At 31.3% G+C, this 17,961-nt stretch overlaps 2 protein-coding genes and 1 non-coding gene across 3 annotated transcripts in view; all 3 read left to right on the forward strand.

Annotated features, from left to right (window-relative positions):
- Nucleotides 1-17,961, forward strand: part of LOC125828933 (disease resistance protein RGA2-like) — a 149,808-nt gene that overhangs the window by 104,727 nt on the left and 27,120 nt on the right. The gene's annotated exons all lie outside the window — the stretch shown is intronic.
- LOC125828935 (V-type proton ATPase 16 kDa proteolipid subunit) lies at nt 2,659-5,680 on the forward strand. Its single transcript, XM_049508243.1, has 3 exons — nt 2,659-2,808; nt 3,253-3,538; nt 5,226-5,680. Exons 1-3 carry the CDS (start codon nt 2,733-2,735, stop codon nt 5,356-5,358), a joined length of 495 nt encoding a protein of 164 aa, XP_049364200.1. The 5' UTR covers nt 2,659-2,732; the 3' UTR covers nt 5,359-5,680.
- On the forward strand, nt 8,812-8,883 carry TRNAK-UUU (transfer RNA lysine (anticodon UUU)). Its single transcript has one exon. It is a non-coding gene; the product is annotated as a tRNA-Lys (tRNA).

The raw sequence follows: 17,961 nt of genomic DNA on the forward strand, positions 1-17,961 counted from the left end.
ACCAATGAACATTAATCAATTACTTTGTTTTTATGTTGGTCAAATGCATATTTTCAAGGCTAATAACTCTCAATAGTAAAATAGAAAGAATAATGTCATTTATGCATTAATTTTGTGAAATGACAGGTATTAAGGAATATCTATTTTTAGTAGGACAACATATAAATAGAAACGGAGGGAGTAGTAAATTTGGGACACTCGCATAGCCTTATTGAGTTGGGGACTAAATTTGGGAAGTTTTTGCATGGACTTCATGGGTGGTCTTTAATTTTTATCCATGTTGTTCATTTAATGAAATATTTGTGGGCCAAAATATTTTTAACTACGACATAATTTCGCAACACATAAGTTTAGAGAACTTTTGCCTTGTCTGGTAAAAGTTCTGTAGGAATAAGTTATGTCTCTTAAGGCATAACTTTGTTATGATATTGAAATTTATGCCTCCATCGATTTAAGTTTTGTAAAAACATAACTCGTGGGTTATGAGTTCTTAAGGCATAATTATATTTTGTAAAACAGAACTTATGGGTTATGAACTTCTTAAGACATAACATTTTGAAACTAAACTTTTGCCTCTATCGACATAAATTATGTAGAAATTAAACTATGACTTTATCAGATATAACTTGTGTTTTTTCGATGTCAAAGATATTTTCGACTCTCTTTTTTATCACTTAAAGTACTAAAGAATAAAAATTTGAGACCTCTAATTTGACGAAAAAAATTAAGGACCACTCCAAATAAAATGTGTTGATGACCTCTGGTTTAAATAAAGGGAAAATTGTATAAAATAACAAACTATTAATTCAAATAAAATGTATAACCACAGTTTCAATATTTTATTCTAATCTGTAGCAAACACTTGTCATTCGCCTCTCTCCTCAGGAATCTCGCTTGCCACTCTCCCTGATCTCCCTCGCCTCTCTCACTTTTATACAAACACAAATATATAAATTGCATTTGTGTTTGTATAAAGCGAGAGAAAACTATATATACAAATACAAATACAAATACATATACTTTCGTTCTATACACTTATAATTATACAAATACAGATCTTCTCCTATCAGTTCTCTTTTGCCTTTCTCTCTTTCTCGCTTTATACAAACAAAAATTATACTAATTACAATATATAATTTGTGTTGTATAAGAGAGATTTGATATACAAATATTTTATTTCGATTCAATTGTATACAAATTCAAATTTTATGCAGATATACAAACACAATCATTGATACATATACATAGTAGTTACAAATATACAATTTATCTACACATACAATCGCTGCGCTTTTATACAAATGAAATGTCTGCCTGCGATTTATACAAATCTGATGCTCCATAGCAAACATAAAATTTGCTATGAAACGCAATTATGCAAACAATAGCTATAACATACAAATATGATTTTTATGTTTGCTAAACCTAGATCTACTCTTAAATGAACAAGCATTTGGCAAAATGGCCAAATTTGAATTTTGAGTTTCAAACTTTTTGATTGTCTGCCCAAATGGCCTTTTTTCGGTCATCACTAACTTTTTGTCCATGTTTTAATATATATATATATATATATATTTTACAAATATAGCTTAAGCACTATGGAAATAATGAAAAAAAAAAGTATAATTTACATAAATCTCATAATGTTAAAAGCTAATTACAATATTTCTCTACTATTTTCCAAATTATAAGAATTTATTAAAATTTATGGATTCCAGATACATCACTAGACTTTCGGATACATCACTAAGTTTCTGGATACATCAATAGACATTCAGTTACACAGGGGAGGGATGTATCCGAGAGGGAGATAGAGATGTATCAACGAGAGGGGAGTGATGTATCTGAGAGGAGATTTTTGAAAATTTTAAAATAGTAGAGAATTTTAAAGATTATAATAAAATAAAATAAAATATATATTTAGGTAATTTTTCTTTTAAAAAAGAAGAACTTTCACATATAGCCGCTCAAAAATAGTCTAATTACTCTCCATAGCTATAATTTGATAATTACAATTTGTAGCTACATGTTATAGGGAGACGAGAGGCGAGAAAGAGAGGGCAACGAGTGGGAGAGAGGTGAATTGTATATGTATATCGGTTAGATAATTGTATATTATACATATGTATTTGTATAGATGGCAAGCGAGATTGGGAGAGGGAGGAGAGAGGCGAGCGAGATTGAGAGAGGGAGGAGAAATGTGAGCGAGATTGGGAGAGGGAGGAGAGAGGCGAGCGAGAGAGGGCAGAGAGTGGGAGAGAGGTGAATTGTATATGTATATCGGTTAGATAATTGTATATTATACATATGTATTTGTATATTCTGGCGAATTATACATATACAAAAGTGATTAATTATATAAACTCGAAGTCAGCCCATGTAATTAATGTATAATATTAGTCGCAAATGGTAATTATAGCAAACTATAGCTATGATGAGTAATTAAATAATATAAGTTTGCTTAATCGCATAATTTTTCCTTAAAAAAAAAACACGTTTTTTAATAACTCTAGACTAGTTTGGTGTATAACATTTGTGCAAAATAGTTTGGTGTTGAATGTTATCCCCTCTTAAGATCCGAAGTTGTGCAATCGGCCCAAAATAGCGTGGAAAGCCCAAATCCATTATGACAGAGTTATCAACTATTCCATCAATGGACACAGCGTGAGGGAGGAGAAAAAGATCTATTCAGCTCCAAAGCTCAAAATTCTCAGATCCAAATCTTAACCACAATGTCAAACTTTGCCGGAGATGAAACTGCTCCTTTCTTCGGCTTCCTTGGTGCTGCCGCTGCCCTCGTCTTCTCATGTAAGTTCTACCTTAGATCTGCAGAGTCCATGGCAGCTGATGTTTGAATTTCGTCTTCTAGTCAACTCATGAAATCGTTTGAATAATGTTAGCACTGCTGCTGGTTCTTTGCATCTACCAGCTTGAAATCTCCGATCGGCCTCTGATCATATTTAATTCCGTATGCTAATTTGCTAGCGTTGCTTTTTTATTACTAGTAGTTCAATTTGTTGCTTTTGATTTACATATGGAGCTGAACAGTATTGAAAATTATATAGTTTTATTAAATCTGTACCTGTTATGAGTTATGACCATCTAAGACAGTGAGATTTTGCATCTATAAGATTTAAATATTGGATCTGTCTTTGCTGGAGATACGAGCACATCATATGTGAATCAGCCTAGCTCATCTTATGCTCATTTGCAACTGATCACAAATCTAATTTAATTTTGAATTATTCGTAGGTATGGGGGCAGCTTATGGAACAGCAAAGAGTGGTGTTGGAGTGGCGTCAATGGGAGTGATGAGGCCGGAGTTGGTGATGAAATCAATTGTTCCAGTGGTTATGGCTGGTGTGTTAGGTATTTATGGCTTGATTATTGCTGTGATCATCAGTACTGGGATTAACCCCAAAACAAAGTCGTATTACCTATTTGATGGCTATGCTCATCTCTCATCTGGACTTGCTTGTGGTCTTGCTGGCCTCTCTGCTGGAATGGCTATTGGTATTGTTGGAGATGCTGGTGTTAGGTATTGATTCCTTTATTTGTTTTATTGGTTCCTTGTCCTTTTCTTTCTTTGCTTGCTAGTGCCTGTTGAATATGAATTGAATAGTTAGAATGTGAAAGATCATGCGTGAAGAACTCCGCCACATTGATTTTTAATGTTGTGCTGTTAGGACAAATTGATAGATGGTCTTTGTACGTTCGTTATTTAGTAACATGGAGAGGATAAACTTTTAGTTGTCGAACATTTTTACAAAAAAAAGAAAAAGAGAATTTATTTAGCAGTTGGAACTAGAGTTCCAATGAGAGTTGATCTAGTAGAATGTAATCGAGATGCCTTGGTATTTGTTTTCTCAATGTTATGATTTGTCAAAATTGCATTCTAACATCTGCAGGGAACTTTTGAAATTAATAAAATAAAGAGTTCAGATAGAGAACATAGTTGCTTGGTAATTTTCTTAGTTGTTGCTTTGGAAAACTTAGGGATCACTATTCAAAGATCGCCTTTTCTTGTTTGGCTTAGGTCAATAACATTCTTCTTTTCTCGAAAGATGTATACTATCTTTTTGGCTGTTCCAAAGTGCTGGTGTATGCTTTATATGTAAAAACACCATTCCTCTTTTTTGCTCCCATTTCAAATATATACTACTTAAAAGGTAACATGTGACAACTTCTACTTTTTAGAATCTCAAAGTTGTCAAAAAATAACATCTTCATTTTCTATGATTGCCAGGACTTGTAGGAGTGTTATTTACGATTATTCTGTTCTGCTTTTCCCTCTTCTTAGAAAATAAATTTTAGCGACAATGTGTGCTGTTACTTCTTTTCTTTTTCTTGCAGTTTCAAGCTGCTGTTAAAATTCATTGACCTTTTCCAGTCCGTCCAGATTTAGTTTTCCCATTAAGTTAAAAAACAAAGATAAGCACTAGTCTCATCCTGTATCAGTCGGGGGATAGCTGTTAACATAACCTGTTGGTTGATTATTTTGTGACATTACTGAAAAGTAAACCCCACTTTTAGGGCAATACTGGGTTTGTTGTTGTATTCCTGAAAAAGGAAACTTATGTGACATAAAATTAAAGAGAGACCTGAAGTCTTGTAGAAGCATTTCTCCAAAGAAAGTGGGAAGTGAATAAAAAAGACAATAACATTCTTGCATTTCAATCCCAGTGGTTAGTTAGGGCTCAATGGTTTTCTTTGAATCTTGCAATTTTTGTGGTCTAAGGTGTTGACTTGCAGAGCAAACTGTCCCAGATGAAGGTGCATGTTTGCAGTCAATATAGTTGAAATATAGTAGGGGTATATTTAACAGTATGGGTGCCTTTCATTCATTGCTCTGCCCTAGGATTCCTTCTCTCCATATCTTTTAGCCACTCGTCAACTCTTCATGCTTAGTTATTATTCCCAGCTTATGGTAATATCTGTTACATATTAGGAGAAAAAACATACAACGACTTCTCACCCATTAAAACTGTTTAAATTCTTTACCTTTTATTCTCAAGTCTATATGACTTTGCCTAAACTATTCATGGCATATAACAACCAAACACTCAATACAATGACTGTTGCAGGCTAGTTATTACATATTCAGCTTAGGATTGATCCATTCTATTCACTTTGGTTGGGATGGCTTATTTGTATTTCTGTTGTCAAGCTGATCGTAGCTTTATAAATGATTCCTATTTGTGTGCTGAACAATAATCATTTTCTAGGGCTAATGCACAACAACCCAAGCTTTTTGTTGGGATGATCCTCATTCTCATTTTCGCTGAAGCCTTGGCTCTTTATGGGCTTATTGTTGGCATTATCTTGTCTTCCCGAGCTGGGCAGTCTAGAGCTGAGTGAAGTTGACTCCGTTCTTGCCGCACTGTATGTGAGACTTCAGAAGATCAAGACAGCTAAAGCCGAAAGTCAAAGAGTATCTATTACGTGTATTGTTATTCATGACACCACAGCTGCCACTTCAATTTGTTGGTGTTATGTGCTGTTTGTAGAAGTAGGAATTCTTTTCTTTCTACTTAATAATAGCTTAAAGAGCTGTGCAATTTGGTCTGTATTTATTGTGTATTTTTGCACTCATTATTTGCGAACACTCTGAGAACTATTTCTTTTTTAAAATTCGTGCATGTATGTACTACTTTTCATCTAGTATATCATGTTTACTCTATTATGGAATTGAGTTTGAAAATTTATCCGATCAACAAAGTTATATGTACTTACTTGAAGGTGCATAACCTTGGTGCTCATAATGTATTCATTATTTTGCAAGTAAAAGATACTATTTTTGAATGACAATAAATATTAATTGAGTGGACTCATGACACCTATGACAAATAATGACATGGACGAACCTTTTCTCAAACGAAAATGGCATAGATGAGTCAATTTTTTAACGAATGGTATAGATGAGCCTTTTTAAAAATTCGACGGCATATTAGAGCATTTTCCCTTGTTATATGATGATAATGTAATCCGGTCCTGCCTAATGATTCAAAAACAATTACAATGAGGTGCAAGTGCTCTTGCTCACCAAGTGACTGTTTTTAGGTGCTCTGCGTTTGATTTATTAAATTACAGAATTGTTGTTTATACTATTTTACGCCAATCTAGTGATGCTTTCTGCAAGTATCCCATGTGTTTTACAACCCTGAAATCACCGAGGGCAAGGTGGCGCATGGATGGAAGCTCGGGTGGATAATAAGCTCATCCTTCTTTACAAAACCAGTTAACAGAGTATTTAAGTTAAATGCTGAAAGTAAAATTACGTGGAAACCTCTTTGCTCAAAGGAGGAAAAACTACAACATGTCTCACAGGATTTCTCAATGCTTCATTAACTTCAAGCAACTCGTAATTACAAACTCAAGTAAATAAATGAATTAAATATCCTACCAACCTTGTAACAGCTCTATTACAAGAAAACCAAGCAATAACTTTATTGCCACTACACCAACTAACTCTAGTCGATATAGATTTCAACACTATACCACAACTAACTCTAGCCACCAACTCAAATTTCAAAGATAAGAGAAGAAACAATCTACTACCCTTTATAACATAGGAGCATAATTTACAATATAAGAGCAGAAGACACAAAGCACAACAACAACTCAAGACACTGTAACACTCGATCAGGTCCTTGTTGAGTATGAACAATGTTCTTCCTTGAAATTACTTTTGTTTTTTGTGAATATTCTTGATTGCAAAAATTAGGTTTTGATCTTGTCACTTGTTCTTTTATAAGAGAGACAAAACCTAAGATGCATGCCATTGATCGAGGTAGCCTGCCGTTGTAGTGCCTCTTTTGCCTACCAACCACTGCAGAAAGTACAGGCTTACATTTGCACACAGTTGACTTGTCTGTGGACTAGGTCCCTTTGCACGATAGTTTGTAAAATCATCAAAACACAAAATACAGCACTGTGAAAGAAAGGCATGTGCTGTCAAATCTTAGTCATACAAGTAAATAATATCTTCACTTCAGTTTCCGCCAAATGCAATTTCACTTGCCAATCAAGATACTTGAATGCATCTAAGAGAAGTCTGCTCCAGTCTACCATCTTGACAAGGTAGACTTAAACTGAAATTACCTCAATAATAGAGTCATTGGTTGTTCTATTCTCCCCTTTATCTCACCAATGCAAAGGAAAGAATCAATAACTTCAATTTAGTACTTTTCTATACTTCAAAGTTAGATATTTTCTGTTTGTTATTTCGACTATAATAGGATATATTGAACAAGCATATTAGTATACTACAATTATGTGATTCATGTGTCAATTTAAACAATTATGAATTAGTGTGTCTATATATATATATATATATATATATATATATATATATATATATATATATATTGGTGTAAGCAAATGTAGTGATCCGGTTGGTCATTTTTAGAAAGTTTCGTAAATTTATCGTTTTTCCCACCCGATATTGACACCATGTTGTTTTTATGATTGAGTTTTGAAAATTGATTTCGAACTTTGAGTTTAAAGTTGAGAATTTTGTAAGATTTGAGTTTGAAAGGCTAATATGGTTAAAAAGTGATTTTCGGTGCCTTTTGGAGTTTCGAGTGTCGGAATAGAATTCCGTCGATTCCATCAGCTCCAGAATGTGGAAACTGTTATGTGAGAGTTGTCGATTCAGATTTGGAGTCTTTTTGATGATTTGAGATCCTAAGTTGGAAATTGTTGAGCATTTAGCCTTCGGATTGACTTTGGTCAACATTCGGGGTTCAGATGCTAGAATTGAAATTTTGAGAGTTTCATTGGTTTCAGAAGATGATTTTAGATATCGGTGAGGTCTTGGTTGATTTTTGAGAGGTATCAAACTTGTTTTAGTCTTTTAGGCATTATGTTAGTTTCTTGTGATCTTCACGGATGTCGGGTCAAGGAGACCTTGGATTCGTGTTTCGACAGTTTCATCAAGTCCAAAAATTCAATATAATTGATTTGCATAAGTGGTTTATGTGTATGGGGTTTGGAATGAATCTCGAGGGTCTTTTCGATGTTTTGAGAGTTGGTTGATTTTGCTGAGGTCTGATATTTGTTACCCTCGTGGTCGCAATAGGGGGTTCTCTTTCGCATATGTCGCAATTGTGAGACCCTGATCCCGAAAGCAAAGGGAATGGAAATCCAGACCTTCACGATCGCGAAGGGCCTGTTCGCAAAAGCGAAGGCCAAGCTTTTTAGTGGAGTTCACTTTTGCGAACTAGTGTTTGCTTAAGCGACTTCAGAGAGGATTTTTGCCTGCGGATTTTGGGGTTTAAGCCCAATTTTCCATTTTTGAGCTTAGGAAACCGTTGAAGGCGATTTCGAAAGGATTTCTTGTGCTTAATCATTTGGGTAGGTTGCTTCATTTATTAGATTGTTTGGTGGGTACCGTATTGTTGGTACTCACCCCTTGCTTCTACACTTGTGTAGGTTTCGAGTCCGATTCCGTGTGATTGCTCTTTCTTTCCCATCTCGGAGGCTTGTCAGAGAACTGTTGAGAGGTAACTGTTTGTCATCCTAGCGGGCTCTCTAGTTCTTCTTTTTTATTCTTTTTTCTATTTGAAAAACAAAGGTTGAGATTTGTACGTATTTCTTAATTCCGCACTTATTGTATTAGTGACTTGTACACGTGACAACCATGTTTTGGGGTGTCAATAGAAAGAATAAGTTTTCTGCTTTTATCTTGTTCTTACTTTATCTTCTGCATTTGTTTTGCTTTTTTTGGTTGAGACTGACTTGTCTTGGTGGGAATAGACAAGTGTCATCACGTCCATTTTTGAGTCGTGACATCAAATTCATAATAATTGGGCCGTCTTAGCTCAGTGGTAGAGCGCATGGCTTTTAACCACGTGGTCGTGGGTTCAATCCCCACAGACGGAACCGATGGTCGGAACACCATTAGCGTCGGCAACCTCAAACTCCGATGGCCTCCCAATAACAATAATCTTTCAACAGCAAAGCTCCTGAGCTTGAGTGACATCCTCAAAAGGCGTTTACAAGTCTCACAAACGCCATGAATTCGATCTCTTTGAAGACTTCTTCAGCTCACAACTTGCGTCTTCGGTTTTGTCATCAAGGTAAGGCCCTAGATCAATACTAAGCATAAGAAAGAACTAAATGCCAGAGAATTAATCAACCGTCACTTCGTCTTCTGCAGATTGAGCTCCTAAGAGCTAATACCCCTACATCAACACTAAGATCTAGCAGGTATGCTTCTCTTTGACCTTTAAGGACCCTCCTAATCGACCATATGAATTCGAAGCTAAAGAATCTAAGCATGAATTTAGAATTTGATATTTCAAGCTTCGATGAATTTAGAATCTAATATTTCAAGCTTTGATGAATTTAGAATCTGATATTTCAAGCTTCGATGAATTTCTAATATGATATTTCAAGCTTCGATGAATTTGATATTTCACTGTTAACTATATATTGACTTATGCCTCATAGCTAGCTTTCCATTCATGTTGTGAACTCTGTGATTTTGATATTTTTGTAAGCTGAAATTAGGAACTTTGCTCTTCTCTAGCTGAATAATAGCCATTGCCTGTTGTGGTAATTCTTGCAAACTATTAAAAATTCTATTTGTACCTGCAAAATTAACATTGTTAGCTAAAAAATCCGCAAGCTTGTTCACTTCCCTGAATATGTGTTTAATCTCCACATTGTAAGTCTCTAACATGCTCTTAATACCCCTGACTTCTACTGAAATCGACCAAGGAACTTCCCACACTCCATCTAACACTTTCTTAGTGACAAGGGAATCAGTTTCCAAAATCAACGGAAAAATATGGGAAATTTGACGAATTCCTTTTTAGTAAAATATCTTACCTTAATTTGGAAATTTTTATTAATATTCACGAGAGCCTTTGCAAACTAAGTCCAGTCCAATTTTCATTTTCTTTTAATGATATTATAGTTAAACTCAACTTTGTTGTTGTATTTCACAATGTTAAGCTCTTGTTTTATGTTATTCATACTCCAATTGTTTAAACATGGGTTATGCAGAAGGGTGTTAAAAGAGTTCTGTAGCACATTGTTGTCTTCCTGGTATGATTTTAAACTTCCTTATCTCACACACGTTAGAATCGAATTGGACCCAAATTCCAGCTTTGTTTACAACCTTCCTATGCTAATCTATATATATAAATCTGAATCTAGAATCGCTGATGTGGCATGCCTCTAAGGGCTGGATCTCTATTTATCTTTTTTGTGGTTTTTTTTTATAGCTTTTTTTCATTTTAAAACATAAAATATTATTTAATGTTTTTGCAGAATTTTAAAGCATAGTATTTAATCATTCCCTCATTAAATCATACACATAAAAGCTTCAGTTATCAATTTTTTACATTAAAAACATTTTCCTTAATTGTAAAATTTAAGAAGATTTATTATTTACACTTAATTACAGAATTTGAAAAGTTATTTAACATTAACTTTTGAATACTATATAAACACATACAAAATAACATATGTTCTACATTTCTCTCTTTCCATAAAATAGATAGAGTAAATAATCAGGCAACCAAGGCCTATATGAATCAAAGCCAATTTTGTAATTTCAAGTGTCAATATTACTGCCAATTTTGTAATTTTAAGTGTTAATATTGCTCTAATCCTATTATATCATCAACACACTCAATTACCTTCAAGACGTAAAAACACTAGCAATATGATCATGAAATTATCGAACATTTGTTGAATGTTACACTTATACCATGGTAAGAAGGTTGATCAGAAAGGTTTTCTGTTGTGATGACAATCGAAATAGTTAATTGCGGTTGAGTATGACTAAGTGATCAATGGATTCTCACGAAAATCAAAACACTTGTAAATATTGTATACTGAGGTCACGAAAAAATTTGATATATTTTGTAACTTTTTTCTATTCCCTTTTCTTTATCCTTTTTCATTGGAGCAGAATATGATGAAGTATTTTAGAGAGAAATTGAACATGAGAGATTTTCCTAGAAGGAGATAATGATAGATTGGAGTAGGCAATATATAAAGACTAGAGTGATGGAAGAAAATGGAAAATGAAAAAATAATGAAGAGGAATACGAAAAAGGAAAAGGAAAAGGAAGAAACGATTTCATGTAATATAATTAAAATTTAAGTTTAATTTGCAATTAATGATTTATTTAATTTGTTACATATTTTAATTTTTTATTTTCTCTAATCTATGAAATCTGAAAAAAAAAATTAAAATACTTTATTTATCTCTTCTCATCATTATTATAATTTATTACTTTTCATCTTTTTTTATTCTTACTACAATTTATTACTTTTCCTCAAATTCTTTTTTCTACCTTCTATTTTTTTAATTTTCTAAAAAGAAAAAAACGTATTTAACTCTAATCCTTATTACCATAATTTAATATTATACCTTCTATTTCTATATATATATATATATATATATATATATATATATATATTATTTATGTCTCCTTTTTATTACCATAAATATGTTCTCCCCATTAATTTTCTCTCAATCAATCTCATTTAATTTGTTGTAAAATGTTGAAGAAAATTAAAATATCTTATTTTTCATCATTAATTAAATAATATTAGTTAATTTTCCTAAAACTTTTCTTTTCCTTCTCCTAAATTTCTTTCATTTATTAAAAAATAAAACACTTCTTAAATTCTGATAAATCTCTATCACAATCATTTTCAAAGATTTTCATATTTTTGTAGTTTGTTATTTTTGTCAGAAATTTATTTATAACTTATTCTTTTTAATTTTTACACTTCATCTTTTTTTGAGTGGCAGGAGCTTAGATTTTCTTGTGAAAATAAATTTTAATATATATATATATATATATATATATAAAACTACAAAAATAAAAGGTAAAAAGAGGAATATAAGGAAGAGAAATATTTAAGAAATATATGTTTATGTTTAGGCAAAACGGTAGCTTTTGAATTCCTTATTTTTGGGAAAGTATAACTGATCATTAATTAATAATTAATCTTTTCTTTTTTCTTTTTTTTTGGGGGGGATTTTTCTTTATTTTTTCATCATTTATGTGTTACATTAAAAACCTTTAAAACTCACTTCTTTAATTCTATTAATTATATTAAATACAATGTTAAGAACTAAAAAGTCACTTCTTCAATATACGCCTTAATGATATTTATTTTCATTACACTAACAACTTTTTATTTTTCTAATTTCTAAAGTAATTAATAATCATATTGATATTTTATATTATAGTCGTATAAATAAAGATATTGTTAGATTTTATAGAAATCATCACATTAATTTTTTTTTATTGTTATATTTTCAAGAGATATTGACAAATTTTGTAGAAATCATCACATTGATTTTTTTTTATTGTTGTTATATTCTTTATGTTTATTATTTGCATATTTTAGTTTGACTCAAAAAAATAAGATGCAAACTATTGAATTATGATCAACTTATGGGAGTGGATGTCAGTAAAAACTCCAAAGATTAATTATGCATTGAATTTATATATTATTCTTCGTTTTTAAAAAATAAGATCTAACGATTATATTGCAAACACATCTTCATCTATATGATACTTAATAAAATTATTCATAGCTTATCACTTTTTATAATTGCGCGAAGCACGGACAAGTTCACTAGTCCTTCTCATAAATAAACAAATAGCGAATTCCATCTGATTCTTTTATGAAAACTTTTCTTATTTTGATTTTCAATTCCTTATCGAATTGAATTAAGGTTAATTACAATTCTCCAAGATTTTTTTGGTGCACACGTGAAATATCTTCTTTAAATAATTTTTAGCGGGATGCCATTACATATACAATCTATTTATAGCATAAAACTAGATCAATGAAAAGTGATGTGTCACCTCTCTTTGGCCAAGGATTCTATTTATTTATTTTTCTCAATTTTTTGACATTTTTTTCTATTTTCTTTAATTATTATTGTACAAAAATGAATGTGTTAATTACTATTCCACTTATTCATATTCTTTTATATAAAAACTTAATTATCTTTATTTTCATAACTCACATGACCTTTGATAATCATAAATCCTAATTCATATTAATTGTCATGTTCATGATATCTTTTGGTACTCCATATTATGTCCTATAAATAGAGGCATTAGGAAATTTTGATACAAAAGAAATGATTAAGTTTATATGTATAGTTGAACAAGAGATTAACTAGGTGAAGCTTGCTCATCTTTTTGATCAAGAATCACAATTTTTTGTTATAACTTTTTAAAATAGCATTTTATAGTTTATATATTGATTTCAGATTTTCTTTACTTATATGAGATTTGATTATTTTACTGCAGGTGTTTTCTTGTTGAATTGGAAAAATCCATCTTTTCTATGATGTTTGATAAACGGATAGAATTTCCATCTAGCAATTTAGTGAGAAAAATCTAAATAGGCTCTGAAAAGATTATTGGCGGAAAGGTAGAATTATTTTTCTTTTTTATTTACATGTAAATCCTATGTTTTATTACTTGAATTTTATTGTAAATTGAAAAGAGTTTCAAGTAACACAAATTTTATATGAAAAACTTAGTGTCAAATTGCTTAAAAGTCTTTTTTTTTTTAAAAAAAATTAATGTAAAATTTAATGGTCTTTATTTTCATCACTCCCATGACTTTTTATTATTATACCTCTAAAATAATTAATAGTCACATTCATGATAATATTTGGTATTCTGTATTGTAATCCTATAAATAGAAATATTGTAATATTTTGTTGAAATGAGTACATTAACATTTTAAGGTATGTTTTTAGTGCTTATTATTTTAATGTTTTGGTTCTTGAAAGAATTAGATAAATGCTATTGAATGGTGATTATAGCCTATGGAAGTGGATATCAACGAGAACTCGAAAGATTGTATATTGATTTCAGAATTTTTTAATGTTTTAATGATTAAGATTGTATTTATTTTAGTTCTCTCGTGAATTCTCTTTATTTTATTTTTTTAAATAAAGTTTTGACGGTTGTAAATTTATAATTTCTTTTGGTTAAAGATAGTAACTTATTGTTACAAATCCATTTAATTGTGTGGATGTTTTTTTTTCAATCTACACCTAACGTAATGTCCCATTTAATGTATCACTTAAAGAGATTTTAACGTATTTTGTTTAACATTGTAAACGGGTGATTTCTACATCCTATAAAAGGGTATGCTTCACCCTTGTGAAAGACACAACAAAAAGAGATAAAATACTATTCTCTACTTTATACTTTCCATCACCATTTGTCTCCCTTTATTGTTTAAGTATTCTTGTATTTTCTCTTATTTTATAACACGTTATCTGTGGTTTTACCCTGATTTTCTTTCCTTATTTGAAGTTTATTTCTTTCCTTAAAGAAAAAACAAAGTATTACCATAAATGCTTGAACTTTTTCTGAAAGGAAAATATAATTCTCTTTCATATTTAGTTTATTCTTTCCTTGGAGGGAAGATTTAGAACTCTATAAATTGAAAACCCCTCTTCTCATAGCAGAACACAATAAAATTCACAATGTAGTTGTTTAGAAAGTTTATTTATGGGGAGATTTTACTCTCTACGATTTTAATGTCTTTTTATTAGTTTTTAATTATGTAGGCCAATTGGTCATATCATATAATATTATTATATTTTTTAGCATAGTTTTATGTGTCGTCTAATTCACCTTCATAACCCAACAAGTGGTATCCGAGCATATGGTTCAATGATCCAATGGAATGAGGTTGAAGACTTGTTCAATGTGGTTTCAAATCAATTTGCAATAAATTTGATGATAATTAAGATTTTTTTGTTACTACATGTGGAAAATAATTTCAAATATATTTTCAACCATATCCTGCTGCGCCTCCATCTTTTAAAACAAAATAAATTTTCAACTCATGCTTACTTTAGAGCATGGGCTCCAGCTTTCATCCCAACAAACTTTTAATGCTCGGGCTCCACTTTTAACTCATGCATATTACTTCTAACTAATACATCTTACTTTTAACGCATGAGCTCCACTTTCAACTCATGCATATTACTTTTAACTAATACATCTTACTTTTAACTAATACATCTTACTTTTAACGCATGAGCTTCACTTTCAACTCATGCATATTACTTTTAACGCATGAATTTCACTTTTAACCATGCTCATAAGTTTTAACACAGGACTTCAATTTCTAACTCATATCATTTTTTTAAATCATGGTAAGCAACAGTGATACATGAAGATTGTGTGAAAAAAGAGGATCAAGATTATTTTGCCAGAAAATTCAAGCCAAAAGGGAAGATTTGTTAGGGTTTTGCCCTGATTTTCTTACATTATTTGAAGTTTATTTTTCAAGAAAATCCAAAACATTATCATAAATGTTTTTACATTTCTTGAAAGGAAAATATAATTTTCTTTCATATTTGATTTATTCTTTCCATAGAGGAAAGATTTGGAACTCTATAAATTGAACACCCCTCTTCTCATAGCAGAACACAATAAAATTCACAATGTAGTTGTTTAGAGAGTTTGTTTATGGGGAGATTTTACTCTCTACAGTTTTAAAGTATTTTTATTAGTTTTTAATTATATGGCCAATTGGTCATATCATATAATAATATTATGTTTTTAGTATAGTTTTATGTGTCGTCTAATTCACCTTCATAATCCAACAAGTGGTATAAGAGCACATGATTCAATGATCCAATGGAACGAGGTTGAAGACATGTTCAACACGGTTTCAAACCAATTAAGACCTACTTAATTTGGAATTATCTTTTTTCCTAAAAGTTAATCAATTTTCTTTTCGAGTCAGGTATACATTTATATGTTTATAACATCTCTAATAGGACTTACAGAAGTCTTTGATCTACTATTTAATTACTGCATACATAACTTGCTTTAGGTATTATTGTGATACTTTACTAGGCATAATAATCAATACATTTCAGATTTATATTATTATGCTATTTATATGCTACTAACTTATAACTCTAAATTAATTACTAAGCAATACGATAGCATGCTAGTTAAAATACTAGTAATATTTTTTGTCATACATTTATGATAAGTATTTGTGTGTCATAAAGAAGAATTGTATTGTATTAAATATGACCTGAAATTCTTACAAACCTTTGGTGTTAATATCTATTGAAACAAGTAATAAATATTGTAGAAGAATTAAGAAAATATATTAAGTCTACCGTTTCAATACTTCATGAGTTTACATGCTTGGAAACATTCAATGTACATTCATATAACATATAATATATTCCATAATCATATTATACTTTATTATTTGAACATTAATTTACCATTCATTATAAAGAAACTAACATCATAATATTAACTCAATTATTTTATGATAGTTTTCATCATGTCGAATTTGTCAAAACTTGAATTCGTGGCACTTGACATTTCTAGAAAGAACTATTTGTCATGGGTACTTGATGCTGAAATTCACCTTACCACTAAGGGTCTTGGTGATAGTATAATCGAAGGGAATAAGACACCAAGTTAGGATAAAGCGAAGGCTATGATTTTCCTTTGTCATCATCTTGATGAAAGACTGAAGGTTGAATACTTGACAGTAAAAGATCCACTGGAATTGTGGATAGGTTTGAAAGGGAGGTATGACCACCTCAATGCAACGGTATTGCCAAGGGTTCGTTATGAGTGGATGCACTTACAATTTCAAGATTATAAAACTGTAATTGAGTATAACTCTGTTGTATTTAGAATCACTTCCCAATTGAAATTATGTGGGGAAACTCTAAAAAATGAGGACATGTTGGAAAAGACACTAACTACTTTCCATGCCTCTAATATGATATTAAAACAACAATACTGTGATAAAGGTTTTCAGAAATACTCTGAATTGATCTCATGCCTTCTGGTGGCGGAGCAACATAACGACCTTTTAATGAGAAATCATGAAGCCCGTCCCACTAGAAGTGTCCCGTTATCGGAAGCACACGAGATAGAAGCACACGAACAGTCTAAAATACGATAAAATAATCGGGGACATGATAATGTGTGTGGGCTTAGTAAGGGCAAAAGACGATATAATAATCGTCGAGGTGGTGGTCATAACAAAGGGAGAACAATATGGGTTCTCAAAATAATCCTTTAAAAGGCAATGGCGATCACTGTCATCGTTGTGGCCTTAAAGGTCACTGAAAAAATGAATGTCGAGCACCTGAGCATTTTGTCAGGCTATATCAAAATTCCTTTAAGAGGAAAGGAAATAAAGGTGGTGCCTCATCTTCTAATATATTTCGAGCAGAGTCACATTTGACTCTCAAAGATGCTGCTCAAGCAGGATCTTCTTAAAAATATGATGAGAATGTTGAGGCAAATTTTGCATTGAAAGATGATGCTTTTGATGGGCTCGATGATATTACTCATCTAGAAGCTGAGGACTTCTTTGGGGATCACAACTGAAGATTGATAATTTGAATTGGGAAATGAATAATGTTGTTATGTGTTTTTAATGTCTTACTTAAAGTTCATGTACTTTAATTTTCTTTTGTTAAGTTTCGTACTTCTTATTATGTATTTTTATGAAGATAAATAAAATTTCCCAGTTTTCAGTTGGATCCAAGATTAGTAATGGAGATAGTGCCACAACTCATACAATACTAAGAGAAAAGAGATATTTCTCTTATTTAATTGTGAAAAAGACATATGTTAATATAATACCCGGTAGTACAAAATTGATTGAGAGCTATGAAAGAGCGGCCCTATTACTACATGGAGGAACATTATTGATAATTAATAATGCATTGTATTGTAGTAAGTCTCAAAGAAACTTATTAAATTTCAAGGTTATTCGCCAAAATGGCTATCACGTTGAGACTGCAAATTAAGGAAATGTGGAATACCTTTATATTACTACAACAAATGCGGAGAAGAAAACTGTGCATGAAAAATTGCATAAAACTTTCTTTTGGGTTGTACCATACAAATATTGGTACAGTTGAATTGTAGTAAACAAAAGGTTTATTGG

This window comes from Solanum verrucosum, unplaced genomic scaffold, assembly GCF_900185275.1.
Source record: "Solanum verrucosum unplaced genomic scaffold, falcon-dt-bn FXZP01000067.1, whole genome shotgun sequence".
In the NCBI taxonomy this organism is placed as follows: Eukaryota; Viridiplantae; Streptophyta; class Magnoliopsida; order Solanales; family Solanaceae; genus Solanum; species Solanum verrucosum.

Coding starts and splice junctions, on each gene's coding strand:
- LOC125828935 (XM_049508243.1), top strand. CDS start 2,733: ATGTCAAACTTTGCCGGAGATGAAACTGCTCCTTTCTTCGGCTTCCTT. Junction 2,809..3,252: donor CGCTGCCCTCGTCTTCTCAT/GTAAGTTCTACC, acceptor AATTATTCGTAG/GTATGGGGGCAGCTTATGGA. Junction 3,539..5,225: donor GTTGGAGATGCTGGTGTTAG/GTATTGATTCCT, acceptor ATCATTTTCTAG/GGCTAATGCACAACAACCCA.